Source organism: Cydia strobilella, chromosome 1 (assembly GCF_947568885.1).
Source record: "Cydia strobilella chromosome 1, ilCydStro3.1, whole genome shotgun sequence".
In the NCBI taxonomy this organism is placed as follows: Eukaryota; Metazoa; Arthropoda; class Insecta; order Lepidoptera; family Tortricidae; genus Cydia; species Cydia strobilella.
Window position 1 is genome coordinate 16,761,443 of NC_086041.1, and position 15,788 is coordinate 16,777,230.

Consider the following 15,788-nt stretch of genomic DNA (forward strand, 5'->3'; position numbering starts at 1 on the left):
TAGATGTTTTTATTTATTATAAAAGAAGTATTTCAAATTTTGTTTATTTTGTATGAAATCTGTTTTTCGCTCCAAATTTTTACAATATTTACTCAAAAATTCGAAAAAAGTCAAACGTAGGCATAGCTATGGTTAATATACTAAAAATATACATCAAACTTACTTACTTAAATTATGTAAAAATATTTTCCATAATGTCAATACCCAGAGAGGAAAATGGGGACTACGTTTGTATGGAGAAGCGGACGGCCGTCCCCTTTCCTCTTAAAGGCCGGGCACGGAGGGAGATCTCTTGAAAATTAATAGTCGCATTTTCTTCGATAGTTAAAAGGCATTCCAAACCTACCATTATATTGATACCGGGGCTATGCCTTCTGGAAGTTCTGGAGCGGAACCTTACCTATAGAAAGGTACATCATGAGCCTCCTCGCAGAAGAACTGGTTGATATAAGCAATAAGCACGCGTTTGTCCCAGTCGTCAGTGATGTGGCCTCCATAGTTGATGATCGCGAACAGATATCGCAAAGCATCCCACGGGACTTCTTCGTATTGTTCCAGATAGTTGGCCAGCAGGTTATCGGAAACCTAGTAGATATAATGTTTGTTTAAAAAATAGATAAAGCTAGTTTTATATTTACATTAGTATAGGTACCTAATTAGTACCTGTACCTATTCTTATTACAAGTAGGTAACTCAGCGTCAAATACTCTGTAGCAGTCAAAGTGGCCAAATAGTTCGGTACACCATACTAAATATATGGTGTACCGAAGCTATTTGACGCTGTACCTACTGAAGCCATGAATGTTAAAACTCACTTGTAATTATTGTAAGCGACGGGCAACATTAATGTCACACGAGTTGTAAGCTACAACATTAAAATCGATTGCCTAAAATACAGTTAAGGGATTGAGAATGTCTTAGCGACTATTCATGCTGTTTTGTGTTTGGTCTTTTAATAAATCTATCTACTTTAACTGTCTTTGTGGGATAATAGTTACATCAAAGTCCGCGTCATTAAAGCTGTAAACAGCGTTATAGCCGAGCTGTCGGAAGCGCTTTCTGGCGATAAGCGAACAGTGGAAGAACGACACGCAGAACAGCAGTCTCCGGTACTTGGGCGTGGCCTCGTCGAACTTGTCCTCGTTCATGTTTGAGAACAAGCGGACCATATTGCCTTTTAGACCCTAGAAATAACATTATGATAAGACAACTGGTAAGTGGATATGATTAACGTTACGAGAACGCGTCTCTAAGTCATATATATATACAGGGTGTCTCTAGCCATTGGACAAAGCCGAAATGTACAAATGCATTAGGATATTTAGAACCAGTATACAAAGTATCATAACAACCGGTGTAGCGGTTACGAAGAAATTAACAACTTACGATTTTTTACTTTGGAACAGGGGTCAGCAACGCGGCCCGCGAACCTCTCACTTGCGGCCCGCGAGCCTCCTTGGCTATTTTGTATATAATTTTGACAAACGACAATACCTGATAAAGTCATAAATATTAACAAAGTGCGGCCCGCGTCAATATCGTTAACTACTATGTGGCCCTTGGCTGCTAAAAGGTTGCCGACCCCTGCTTTGGAGCAACCTGTATGTGTTAGGTAATTACCTGACGGTTTCATACTATTTATTGCCTGGGGTAATAAATAGTATGAAACCTTCTTCGACCTTTTTGATTTTCTTTTTTATTTATGTCACTAATAAGATTATGACTTTTGACTAATGTCATCATTGCCGCATATTTTCGAACAAATTGTCAAAAGCTCTGTCAATGATTACAGTATGTTTCTTTTAGTTGTCGATTTTTGGTAATAGTTTTGTTTGAAATATTTTTTTTTAATCTTTTGTTCTAATTAAAAAAATATTAACGTAAGAGCATTCCTGAGATTCCTGAGAAGTAACCTACGTGGGATTTCAGGGTTTATCCAGTGGCTAAGGTCACCCTGTATATACATATATATATATATATATATATTGTTTCACACCATCAGTTTCATCACACTTATGTAATTCCATAGAGATCGATGGCCATGTACCTCACAATTAGTCAAGTACCAATCTAGAAATACATCACTATATATAATATTATTTTGGGGCAGTCCTGGAAGCGCAGTGAGCTGAGCCAAACGCACGCCAAGTGACATTCTGCAAGCATCATGAACCTATGGTGGTTCGGTAGTCGCCTTAATGTTTTTCTGCAGCATATATAGGAGATTTCTGCGGCATAGGAGATCTACAGTCAGAATGTAAGCTGGATTCAGGAGTTGTCCTGGCTGCGTATCAAGCCGACCCATTCGCACCCCAAAAGGCAATTGACGAGGAACACGCACCTGTGGCGGTTCAGTCGTCATCTTAATGCTTCTCTGCAGCACGTGCAGCGGAAACTTGTCGTCTGGCATAGAAGAGAGCCACAGGCGGAATCTCGGATGAATCTTGGGGTTGTCTAGGCCACGCAGCGACCCGAGCCACTCACACGCCAAGTGACAATTAGCGAGAAAAACCCAGCCGCCTTCCCTCATGCCGCTAGCTAGCATCCTGCAAGGGAACGGATTACTTAGATACCTACATAAATATTTCAATTGGAAGGGTACTGACGAATTCTGATTACAACTAAATAATATCAACGTAGGTACTGTGAGAATATGGGAGTAGGTAGTAGTGTGTCGAGAAGCTAGTAAGTGTAGGTCGCAAACTTTATGAAATCAAATAAGCTCACTCAAGTAATGGGGCCCACTGTTCATAATAAACTGCCCAGACATATCGTTGAAGCTCCAAATTTAATTAGCTTTAAGCGATGATTAAAAAACTGGCTTGTCGAGCGCCCATTTTACACCTACCAAGAGTTCTGTGCTCACAAACAATGAAGATTGTAGAAATAGTACACCTACTTAATTAAAATAATATTATTTTTAATAATGTATGTATAAAATGTAAATAATTATAAATCGATCCATAATGTTGACATGTTAATTGGTTTTTATGAATAAAAATGATTATGATCATGAAGACCTCAGTGACAGCTGGTATCTGGTATCAAATGATTACCTGGCGGCAGTTGGTGCCTGGCCCTGTCCCAAACTGAGCGACTGGAACTTGTCAAACATTTTCATCTCCGTGGCGAGCTGGATCAGTGCGGCCGTGGGGTCTACGCCTGGAGACAACACGAAGAGCAACGACGTCTTAAACGATGACTCCTCCCAGGATTGCTGTAATAAAGTTGGATAAGAATCTGTTTTATATTATACTGCATCAGTCTTAGAAGGGCGAGTTCGCTTCCTAAATTGCACCGAATTCGGCTACATAGCGTCTTCTATAATGTTAAATCTAGCAGCTTCAATGAAGTCTTTGTTTGGGATTGCTGTAGTGAACCACGGGCATTTCAAAAAAGCAGTTTAATAAATAATGTTGAGTTCATATACTTTCTTCCACGAACCGAATAAAAACCACTGCGACTTTTCAAGTAGACAGCAGAAGATGCACCTGCTACTTTATTTTGTACCTTAATATCCAGAACAGGTGGTTCTACATAGCGCGGTCCCAGCACATTGACGATGAAAGTAGTAATGCAAGCAGACACGCGGTCCACCCGTAATGAACGAATCCAGAGAATGCGTTGGAAGTCGTTCATTGAGTCGTTCCAGTCACCTGAGGAATATAGGCTTAGTTGTTATACATAAAATAAAATAAATAAATAAATACATGCATATTCAAGACAGAATCATCAATAGATGAGAAAAGAAGATAATTCAATAGAAAATTTGCGCCTCAGGCGCCATAGAGCCAATAGACCGCGGGCCAGGCGAAAATTTCGTCAGTCCAGTCAGTACTTCGTCACATGATAGTTTAGAAGCTATTATTATGAGTCCTTATTCCTACAAACGAGCGTATTTTGCAAAATGCTACCTTTTTCATTCAACATTACGACGTAACTATTAGTATTTATTCAAAAACTGTTAACGTTCTTAAATAATCATTTCCTAAACTAGCGGCTGAAATAGTTAGTTTTCATTTTGTCTTTTTAAACCTAAAATAAATGAGTTTTTTGGGAGTATTTTTCAAAATTTGCAGTGAGAAGTGTCGTTTCGGTTGCCAATTTTGCAGTAAACAAGAATCATTTGGTACATGAATGATTACAATTTAATTCACCATATCTTGTACGAGGGGCTGCAATGATTGAAAATCAAAGATTCATTTAAAAAAAATTGATAAAATACCTTCCGAGTTTTCTTCATTTTTTCGGTGAAAACAGGGTCGCATTATATTTCTTTATCGCAAATTGTACTTATATTTAGCCCTCAAAATAATATTATAGCAAACTCTAACTTTATGTGAACCCATAAAAAAACAACTATAGGACCTATTTTGCCGTAAATTTAAATATTTTTAAAAGACGTATAAAACCACGCTGCACCGACACTGCGCGCTCAGTCTCCGCCGAGCGCGCTTAGGGGACGGACCTGTGCTCGATCGTCAGGCGGTCGTTGCGTTCGTAACCAGCGAGCTAGTTCCGAGAAGTGGTGTATACTGCGATTAGAAAATCTTGATCCTTAGGTGATCAATGTGATCATAGGTACCTACATTTTATAGCACAAATATTTAAAAAAAATCGCCTAGGTGATCGGGTCTGTTCAGGGTGCCTAGCCAAGAGGCCAACCGTTTAGGTACCGATAGTTTACATTTAAACCAAATCTGTAGCTGGCCTCTGAATGGGTAGTAGAAACGGGTTCCGTATGTCTTTCCCTTTCCAGATGACCAAGGTGCCTAGCCAAGATGCCAACCGTTTAGGTACCTAGAATATAATTTACATTAAAACCAAATCTGTAGCTGGCCTCTAAAATGGGTCATAGAAACGCATTCCTTGTGTCTTTCGCTTTCTAGATGACCAGGGTGCCTAGCCAAGATGCCAACCGTTTAGGTACCTATAGTTTACATTAAAACCAAATCTGTAGCTGGCCTCTGGATGGGTAGTAGAAACGGGTTCCGTATGTCTTTGTCTTTCCAGATGACTAAGGTGCCTAGCCAAGTTGCCAACCGTTTAGGTATCTATAATATAATTTTCATTAAAACCAAATCTGTAGCTGGCCTCTAAAATGGGTAGTAGAAACGCGTTCCTTATGTCTTTCGCTTTCCAGATGACCAGGGTGCCTAGCGAAAATGCCAACCGTTTAGGTACCTATAGTCTACATTAAAACCAAATCTGTAGCTGGCCTCTGAATGGGTAGTAGAAACGCGTTCCGTATGTCTTTCCCTTTCCAGATGGCCAGGGTGTCCAGCCAAGATGCCAACCGTTTACGCTCCGTAGCGAACGACACGCAACTGTCTCTGTCGCATTAATATGTAAGAGTGATAGAGAGAGATTACCCTATCATTCGCTACGGAACGAACGACTGGCATCTTGGCTAGGCACCCAGGTTTAGGTCCCTATAGTTTACATTAAAACCAAATCTATAGCTGGCCACTGTAATGGGTAATAGAAACGCGTTCCGTATGTGTTTCGCTTTGCAGATGACCAGGGTGCCTAGCCAAGATGCCAACCGTTTACGCTCCGTAGCGAACGAAACGCAACCGTCTCTGTCCCACTAATATGGAAGAGTGATAGACAGAGATTACCCTATCGTTCGCTTCGGAACGAACGACTGGCATCTTGGCTAGGTACTCTGGTCATCTGGAAAGTGTGATGTATGCATACTGCATGTAGGATGATTATGTCTTCTGTTGACATGTGTCTATATTTCCGATGTTCATTCCTTAAATACATATAGTTTTGGTATATAGTATATCGTGTATTAGTTTAGATTGCTATCATAAAATGATTAAGAACTGTGATTTAATAAATTCTAATCTGTTTTTGCGGTATTACACCGGTCCGCCCGTAACGGTTGTAGGCAAAATAAGGCCTGTTGTTAAATATAAAGATAAGGTAGGGGAATTCAATTTGTATGTCATGAATGATGGGAGGACATCTTTAATCGGTCGCGAATGGTTGGAGGAGCTGGATATTGTACACCGCGACAGTTTCCAGTGTAATAGTATAGTCACGGGAGGTAAATTTGATTTGCATTCATTCAGTTCCAGATACGCGCAGGTTTTTGAAGACGGGCTGGGGTGCTACACCGGTGGGCTTTCGACTGCAAGACGGCGCGACGCCCGTGTTCTTGCGCGCGCGCCCCCTGGCGTTCGCTTTGCACGAGCCGGTCGACCGCGCGCTGGACCAGATGGTGAGTGACGGCATCATAACCCCGGTCGAGTGTTCGGACTGGGCCACGCCAATTGTACCAGTAGTCAAGTCGGACGGCTCGATTCGTATCTGTGCTGATTATAAACTTACGTTCAACATATGGCTAGAAATAGATAGGTATCCTCTGCCTAGGATAGACGATTTGTTAGTAAAATTAAATGGCGGGGACAAATTTTCGAAAATAGATTTAAGTCAGGCTTATGCGCAATTTCCGTTGGATGATACCAAGAAGTTTACCACAATTAATACCCATAAAGGCCTATTTCAGTATAATCGCCTCGTTTATGGGCTCGCGTCAAGTCCTGGCATCTTCCAACGCAAGCTGGAACAAATGTTTGCTGACTTACCCACGGTTGGGGTCTATCTAGATGATGTGATAATAACAGCGAAAAACGACGATGAACATTTAAAAATACTTTGTCAGGTTTTTGACAGATTGCAAAAGTACGGTCTGAAAATAAAGAAAGAGAAGTGCACTTATTTCGCAGTCGGTCACATATTTAGGGTTTGTTATATCTAGAGAAGGAGTATCAGCATGCTCAAGTAAAGTTGAGGTTATTAATAAAATGTCGAGCCCACAAAATGTTTCGGAGTTGCGATCGTTTCTTGGAAGCGTTTACGTAATGTACTACGCAAAATTTGTTAAAAATTTAAGCACGATATTATCTCCGATGTATGAATTACTAAAAAAAGATGTTAAGTTCGTATGGAGTAAAGATTGTCAGGCCGCATTCGACAAAATAAAAAAAATGTTACAGTCAAGTGAGGTGCTGGCGCACTACTCGAGCGAGCTCCCGCTGGTGCTGACGACGGACGCGAGCAGCACGGGGTTGGCCGCCGTGATCGCGCACCGCACGCCGGGTGGCGAGCGGCCTGTTGCCTATGCGAGTCGAGTGCTAAGTTCAGCTGAGAAACACTATTCGCAGATTGAGAAAGAGGCACTTGCGATTATATATGGTGTTCAAAAATTTCACCAGTACTTATATGGAAGGAAATTTCTTTTGAAGACGGATCACAAGCCGCTGGTTACCATTTTTGGAGACAAAGCCGGAATACCTGCCATGGCTGCGAGTCGACTACAGAGATGGGCGGTGATCATGTCTGGGTATAATTTCGACATAGAGTTTGTGCGGAGTGAAGAAAATGCAGCGGACGCCTTGTCGCGATTGATTACCGGGCCCGATAGAATGGTAGGATCGGAGGTAACTTATCTTAATTACGTCCAAAACTTTTTACCTATAACAAGCACGGATATTAAGAAAGCAACGTGCAATGAAACGAAATGAAAATGGCACGTATTTTTTTTACATGTTTATACGACCAGCTGACGGTCTTTCCACCGCAATACACCAGGCTGACGATTTTTTTACACAATAGCATCTAAACTATCATCTGACAAAGTATCAAACGTAATTATTTGATGACGAGATTGTACCTACAATGTGAACCAATTCAATTTGACGTACCTAAAAGCGGCTGAGTTTCGGGCTCAGGGTGTAAGTACCACTCCTTCCACTCCTTGGTGAATACCTCGAAGGACTCGATGACGCCGTGGAAGCCTGGTAGCTTATCCATCTCGGTTAAGTTGTCCCAGCAATCATCAGGTAGCCAATCTAAAAGGATATCTTATTCAAAATCTGGTATAAGAAAAATAACCAGGCGGCCTAGCCAAGGTGACAATCGCTATCGCTTCGCCATCGAATCGCTTTAAATAAAATAAATAAAATTCTTTTATTTGCATAAAATATGGTACAACAAGGTGATATTGGAAAGGTTTTCCCGTACAGTGACATATTTTGCTGGTTAAGCATGCAAATATTATCTTAAAGCTATAAGTCTTAATCTATTACATTGTTTACTTAAAACTATAATTTCTATTTAATATTACTATATTTGGAGGAACTCATTTAAAGAGTAAAACACCTGTTTTTAGAGCCAAGTATATAGTTGGGCTTTGAATGGATTTAGAGGCAGGGGTTTGATATTTTCAGGAAGGGCATTAAATATTTTCATACATAAATAATAGCTATTTTTCATAAAAAGTGAACTGTTCGGAACGAAGTCTAATACAAGTTTGTTAGGATATCTTGAATTTCTATGGTAAACATCTATGGCCTTTTTAAAAAGATCTGGGTATTTTTTTACAAAAACTGCTGCCTCGAAAATGTACATGCATGGTAGTGTCAAAATTTCATGTTTTTCGAATAAAGGTTTACATGAATCCTGCGGACCAATCCCACACATTGCCCTTATACATTTTTTTGTGTTATAAATGCCCTGTTTATATCACTACAATTACCCCATAAAAGGAGGCCATACCTTAAATTTGATGCAATATACCCATGATACGCCATAAGGACTGTGTTCCAAGTAGAGATGCTACGCAGTCTTCTCAAAACATATGCAAATTTTATAAGTTTGTCACACACGGTATTCACTTGTTTTTTCCAATTACAGTTTTTAGAATAAGAATAAGTTTATTGAATAAGAATATCAACAGTAATACCTAAAAATTTTGCTGTATCTACTTCTGTAATTTGTGTATCATTATATTTAACGTTTAACTTTTTACCTTTACCTCCTGTGTTATGAAACTGAATGTATTGAGTTTTATTAAGGTTAACGGATAAGTTATTGAATTCAAGCCATTCTATTACAGATTTAATTGTATTATTAATTTCACTATTGTACTGTTTTTCGTCTTCGCATGTAATTAGAATTGATGCATCATCCGCAAAAAGTGTACATTGGTGTTTAGTGATATCTGGCAGGTCATTGATATAAATTAAGAAAAGTAGTGGTCCCAGTACACTACCTTGTGGAACTCCTAGGCTGTTTTTTACGTATGACGATCTATGACGGGTTATTGTTGAATCTCTGGGGCTTCCTATTTCAACACATTGTTGTCTGTTTGCTAAGTACGACTTAAGCCATTGTAATGTTGGTCCTCTTATCCCAAGATTATGAAGTTATTGAATTAATAGCTCATGTGATACAAAATCAAATGCCATGGACATGTCAAAGAACATGACAACTGTTGGCTTCTTTTTATCAATACTTCGAACGACGTCGTTTATCAGGTTGAAAGTAGCAAGTGTGGTGCTTTTATTTTTTTGGAATCCGTTTTGCTCCTTTTTAAGTATATGATATTTTTCTAAAAAAGACATGATTCGTGTATAAATAGCTCTTTCAAAATGTTCTTTCGGGCTGTTATGGTTAGACGTGAAACTATCTATTTCTGCAATACTTGCATTTAAATTAGCTATAATCGTTGATATTCCGCGTTTATTTACTTTTCCTGAGGCCACCGAGAACATTTTTTGAGAATACTCCAAATCCTTATTGCTATCTAATATAGGTATATGCATACTGGTATACAAGATTGTCCAGATACAATAGATTATTGAATGCCTCAGCGCGTTTGTTATATATATTTGCAATTCTGTTTATTTTAAATATAGGCAGGCATAAAATAATATTTGTATGCTGTACGGTTTCTAATTTGTTTCTCAATTTTTCAATTATACATGTATAATTCTGTGTAGTTTCGAAATCCGATTCGCCTATGAATAATACACAGTAGTCATTCCGTGTGAAGTCTGTTAATTTGTTTTCTAGTCCGTTAAGTAATGCGTTGATGTTTCCTCCGTTAAACTTCGCGTATGCTTCTCGCTATTTCCACTAATGACGCAGATCTTCCTAGTAGTAGTTGCATTTGTGTAAGTTGTACTATTTTCTAGAACTGTAGTCGTCGGTTCTGGTATGTGTAGTTGCTGTGTTAGGCTGTCTAAACGACACATCAACTCAGTATTTACTTTTCTTGCTTCGTGAAGTTGGTTCTCTAATTGTGCTACGTCTTGCTGTAAGTCTAGTATTCTTTTATTATAATCAAGATCAGCATTTGAGACCTTACTTGGCGAAGAAGGCATTGACCGCGCTACTGGATGAAATGAAGAATGTCCTTTTTTATTTGTTATTATTCCATCATTGCTACTTTTGATAGCTGATTTCTGAAATATATTTTTCAAGCTTTTGATTTCTGTCGAGTTGATCGTTCCTTTGAAGCAGTTCGTGTTTTTCTAATTTAAAGATATCTAGTTCAATTTGCATGGTTTTTACTTGCAATTTAAGTTGAACCATGTTATTATGCATCTCGATGTACTCAGTGGAGTAGTTCATAGTGCCATTTAAACAATCTGGCTCGCGGACCATTAGAGTTGAGCAGGTGTTTGGCGGTTTGTTAGGCGAAAAAAATGTGTCATCTGATGTATCGATTTTGGATAGTACATGGGAGTCCAGCAGTGTTGGGCTGAGCAGGGGGGTACTTGATTGTTTAGGTTTTTCGCAGCAACTTCTGCACACCCAGCTTTTCTTATTGTTAACGGTCATTAAAGTATATCGTTTTCTACTAACTCCAGTACGTTCCAGGCAATTTAGACAGTACCTGAGACTGCAGGACGAACAATCGAGTGAGTGCATGTTCAATATTCTCTTCTCGCATTTGCCACATTTCGCTGGAGAACTCATTTTTATAAGAATCTAAATGGCCAAATTCTGTGGTAAGGTTATTCCGATTGGTTGGTTCTTCTTGTTCTCTGATTGGACGACGTGTTGTTTATATTTGGCGTAACGTGTTGTTTACCTTTGTGTCTCTCTATCACTCTTCCATATTAGTGTGACAGTGACAATTGCGTTTCGTTCGCTACGGAGCGTTAGCGATTGGCATGTTGTCTACGGGGCCAGAACGTATTGTCACTATGTGCTAGAAGTATATCAATGCGGCTAAGTTGCCTGAAACCACCTGAAACTAAACATTTAGATTACTGAAGTAATATTTATAGGTAATGAAATAAGCTATAGTGAAAGAGTAAATAGTTAGGTAATTAGTTTCAAAATTACAGATTTGTGCTCCTATACTGTCAAGTTGTTCTTAACTCGGCCTCGCTTAGAGCACAATATTCTTTTGTAGCAACTAATAAGTACCGTAACTTTCTGGTTGGTATTTTCGATTTGACGATGCAGAATCTGAGTAGTATGCTAGTATGCAGTACCTACTTATATTACTTTTGAATCTTTTGATTGATGCGGATGTGCAGGAGCGGAACGTAGGCAACATTGGCATTGCAACAAATATGGTGTCGCACGGAGTCCTCAAAGGCTCGGTTTCATTGGTCGACAGGACCCGCTTGCGGGGTACGGGAGATTTTTATAACGCATGCCATAGGGCCCGCATTCGGTGAACCGTTTTCATTGGTCGATACTGTGGATAGGACGCATGCCAATATGAATTACACTAGTCATTATACAGCCTTACCGAATTGTCGACGCGAGTTTTACTAGTCGTTGTCCCGCCTGCGGGGTGTCACCGCATGCTGTTTATCGACCAATGAAATTAAACCAAGAAAGAGTAAGTTTCAATTAACTCGGTGCAAAATCTCATCAAGCCTCACTAGTTGGATTGTCTGGTTGCTCGGAGCGGTCCAGCACGACGCCACCTTTCAGCAGAAACAGGTACTCGTTGTAATTCATCTTGCCCGATTGGAACAGGATGCGCGAAACGATGTGGAAAGAGAGCAGCAGCTTGTGTCGCTCAAAGAGGGCTCGACACGTATTCCTGAGGATTGAGAGGAATTTGGAAAGGGAAGGACAACGGCAGATTTCTTGGAGATTGAGAGTTTTTAAAGTTGACTGCCTTTTGTGGCGTAGGTAGATCGTCACTAGGTTGCTTGCTGCTGCTTCGATATACCTATAGCATCTAATACTCGTAATATCGAATGGCAACTGTACGTGTACACAATTACTATTTCATTCGTAGTCTTAGCTCCTAACTTCTACTTGCGAATTTCTGTGGATGAAATGGAGATTTGATGTTGGGCTGATGTTGATAGTTTTTTGTTATCTGCAATGCAGATAGTTGAGATAGTCATTTTCACATAGCTTAGAAGCTTAGGTACGGTGACAGCATCTGTCATCTCAATACAATTTTGCGTTATAAGGTATACATTTTATGGTATGCTGTCGGTGACAGCTGTCATCAAAAAATATTATCAGCGTTTTTTTGGACTGTTATTTATTATAATAATAATAAATAATTTCTTTATTCAGATACGGTGTTCCAAATTTGTTAGTTTCTTACTTAAAAGCTAGGTTATTTATACTAAAACTATTTTTTTAATACAGTTGCACTTTACGTAGCTGTTTAGCGTGCGGAAAGTTGGTTTTCGCGAACTAGTGCTTTTTACTTTTCCAATTTTTTTAATTTTATTCTTGTTCCAATTCATGACTACTTATTGATGAGTGTTAATATTAGTTTCCTTTAAACGTCGTAATTAACATAAAAACCTACTGTTAATGTAAGAATACGAAAAATATACATATTTCATATTTTATTACTCACCTCTTCATTATAACACGTCCATTTTTTTAATATTGAATATTGAAAAACCGTTCTTAATAAGTTGTCTGAATGGAACGGAACGCCTGTCAAAGAAGAGGCGTTTTTTCTTTCTGCTTTAAGTTTCCAAAGGCAACATTCGATATTGTTTTTATAAATGTACGATACACAAATAATCGTAATTAACCATATTTGGGTAATAATAGTACAATGTTTTATATTTACAATTGTTTTTGTCTTTGCATTAAAAAAAAAACTTTCATTGAAGTGGGTTCAATAATAATAACACCCAGCTAAAAAACACCTCTTAATAATGTCAATGTCAATGATGTCACAGAATTAATAATATAAAAGTTTCGAATTTCTTACTTGTTGTTTTTCTTATTTTTTCGCAACTGTATTAAAAAAAAAGGAAAGTTAGACCAAGCATATAATATTATAAGAAGTTCAAATAGAAAGTATAAAGTTAGAAGCACATCAGTAGTGGATGAACAAGGGAAAATACTATTAAATAACATAGACATAGTTAATAGATGGGTGAGGTATCTTGAGGGTTTATATGAAGGCGAAGAGTTGACAGAACTTGATCTAGAGACGGAAGAACTAGTACCAGAAGATGAACTGGGTCCAGAAATACTTAGAGAAGAATTTGATAAGGCAATTGCGAGACTTCAAAACGGTAAAGCTGCAGGCGTTGACAATATCTACATAGAATTGATCAAATTTTCAGCTTGTGATCCAGTTATTGATGAAATTTTCTTACTTACGAAACAACCGCAAACCACAGGCCAGATCCCAAGAGATTTTAAACAAAGTAAAATAGTAGCTTTGCCCAAGAAACCTAATACCCTACTTTGTGAAGAACACAGAACCCTCAGTTTAATCTCGCACGCAAGTAAAATACTTTTAAAAATAATTCAGAACCGAATCAGACCCATATCAGAGAATTACTTAGGCCCCGACCAATATGGTTTCCGTGAAAACAAAGGTACCAGAGAGGCTATACTAGCTCTTAGATTAGTAGTAGACAGACGGCTGGATGTAGGACTCGACACTCATATCGCTTTCATAGACTTAGAGAAAGCCTTTGATAAAGTTAACTGGAGAAAAATGATGAGCATCTTGAAAGAAGTAGGAGTAGACTATAGAGATAGAAGAATAATCTACCAACTTTACAAGGAGCAGGAGGCGTTGATGGAAGTGGGAGAGGAAATTGGGAATGCAAGGATTAGACAAGGAGTACGACAGGGGTGTCCACTTTCACCTTTAATATTTAATATATACATAGAATACGCTATACGAAAAATTGTCGAAGCAGACAAGGGAGGGGTAAAATTCAATGGGGAGAAAATACATTTTATACGATTTGCAGACGACATCGCGGCGTTTGCAGAAACTTCAGCTCAACTAGAACATCTAATGTTAACAATGGACACAGTATTTAACGAATTAGGCTTAAAGATAAACTAAGACCCTTACAACTTCAAAACGCAAAACTAATCATCCTTCAATAGTTCTTAACAACATCCCAATTCAGCAGGTTGATAGTTACAAATATTTAGGTAGCTTAATTACCAGGGACTCCAGGTGCACACCAGACATCGTTGCAAGGATTGCTATGGCAAAAAAAGCTTTCAACCAGAAGAAACAATTATTGAAATCCCGTTTATCATGCAGAAGCAAGAAGCTACTGATTAAGGTGTACATCTGGAGTATAGCCCTTTATGGAAGTGAAACGTGGACAATGACCCTAAGAGATAGAAAGAGAATGGAAGCATTTGAAATGTGGTGCTGGAGGCGAATGGAAGGCATTAGTTGGAGAGACAGGATAACGAATGAGGAGGTGCTAAGAAGAGTGAGTGAAAGAAGAGCTATTCTGAACACTATTGCAAATAGACACGGGAAAATGATTGGACACTTAATACGACACGACTACTTCTTTAAAACTATCCTGGAGGGGCGGATAGGAAGGAAGCGGGATAGAGGAAAACCCAGACGCAGCTTTTTAGATCAAGTGAAAGAAAAAGTAGGGGTCGTGTCGTATCAAAAAATCAAAGAGCTGGCGCGGGATAGGGAAAGCTGGAAGATACTCCACCGACAAGAGAATAACTCTTAAGTTAATGATGATGATTAAAAAACGTCGTTCGATACACGCGCGGAAATGTCATTCTTCACTCGTCCCAAGTCTTGCCACTCGCCTGCGGCTCGTGGCAAGATATCTCGGTACTCGTGAAGTAATGATATACTTTCCGCACTAGCATCGAAATGTACTATTATGACGCTACCTTAATTTAAAAAATATATATCCCCTGAATGGGGGTTGATAAGTGAGGACATCCAATATCTTTGTAAAAGACTGTCTGGCCTGTCCGCTAACATATTTAGTATGCTGCGTATTTATGCTTGACAATCTTATTTCTGCAAGATGTTTTTGGAAGGAGGGTGAGAACTAAGTATACCTACTCAAATAATAAGTAAGCAACTTACTTATACACAGAATAGGTGTGGAACTCATTAAGGTTGTTGATTCGTTCCTCCAGCTCTGAGTTTTTGGCGCTGCGGTCGATGGAGTAGTTGAAAAGGTCGATGTAGGCGTCCAAGGAGAACTGGTACATAGGGTCGATGCGGGATAAGTCGTTTAGAGCGAAGAACAGCACGGACGCACGTACTGCCACTGGCACGTAACCCTGATGCGGATACAGGTTTTTAACACAATACTGCTATAGTTATATTATTCGGGGAGCAAAGTTGTTGTTTAACCCTCGTGCTAATATTGATACCTACTCAAGCAAACGAAAGGCTGCAAAATTAGAAACTTAAGCGTTGCAAGGGTTTCAAGGCACGAGGGTTAAACAAACCTGCTACCGAGTAAAACACAAAAATTTTCACCACACACCACACCAATGTACAACTACAACATTTTACATTACAAATGGAAACGTACGAAGTAAATAATAATGTTATAAATACGGTAAAAACAGCGATTGATAATAAACATAGATGACGAACTAGCTCTGCAAAATGACCCCACACATTTTGTGCCACGCTGTGGGTGGGGCGTAAATATTGCGCCACGGCGCTATTTAGTTCGCAAATGGCGGCCCGTTGTCACAGTCGTAGTAATAAGTATTTTCACATCACTAAT

General features: G+C 39.0%; 1 protein-coding gene across 3 annotated transcripts in view; it reads right to left on the reverse strand.

The window, feature by feature from the left end:
• LOC134745556 (dynein axonemal heavy chain 2) overlaps positions 1–15,788 on the reverse strand; it is a 172,141-nt gene that overhangs the window by 22,922 nt on the left and 133,431 nt on the right. For 2 of the 3 annotated variants that reach the window (XM_063679634.1, XM_063679623.1), the window contains exons 67-74: positions 15,131–15,330; positions 11,700–11,863; positions 7,716–7,862; positions 3,511–3,656; positions 3,057–3,217; positions 2,342–2,546; positions 999–1,184; positions 401–585 (exon numbers count right to left, since the gene is read on the reverse strand). In XM_063679634.1, coding sequence (XP_063535704.1) covers positions 401–585; positions 999–1,184; positions 2,342–2,546; positions 3,057–3,217; positions 3,511–3,656; positions 7,716–7,862; positions 11,700–11,863; positions 15,131–15,330 — 1,394 coding nt within the window. Of the gene's footprint in view, positions 1–400; positions 586–998; positions 1,185–2,341; positions 2,547–3,056; positions 3,218–3,510; positions 3,657–7,715; positions 7,863–11,699; positions 11,864–15,130; positions 15,331–15,788 lie in introns of those variants that run through there. The other variant, XM_063679640.1, reaches the window with a different exon arrangement.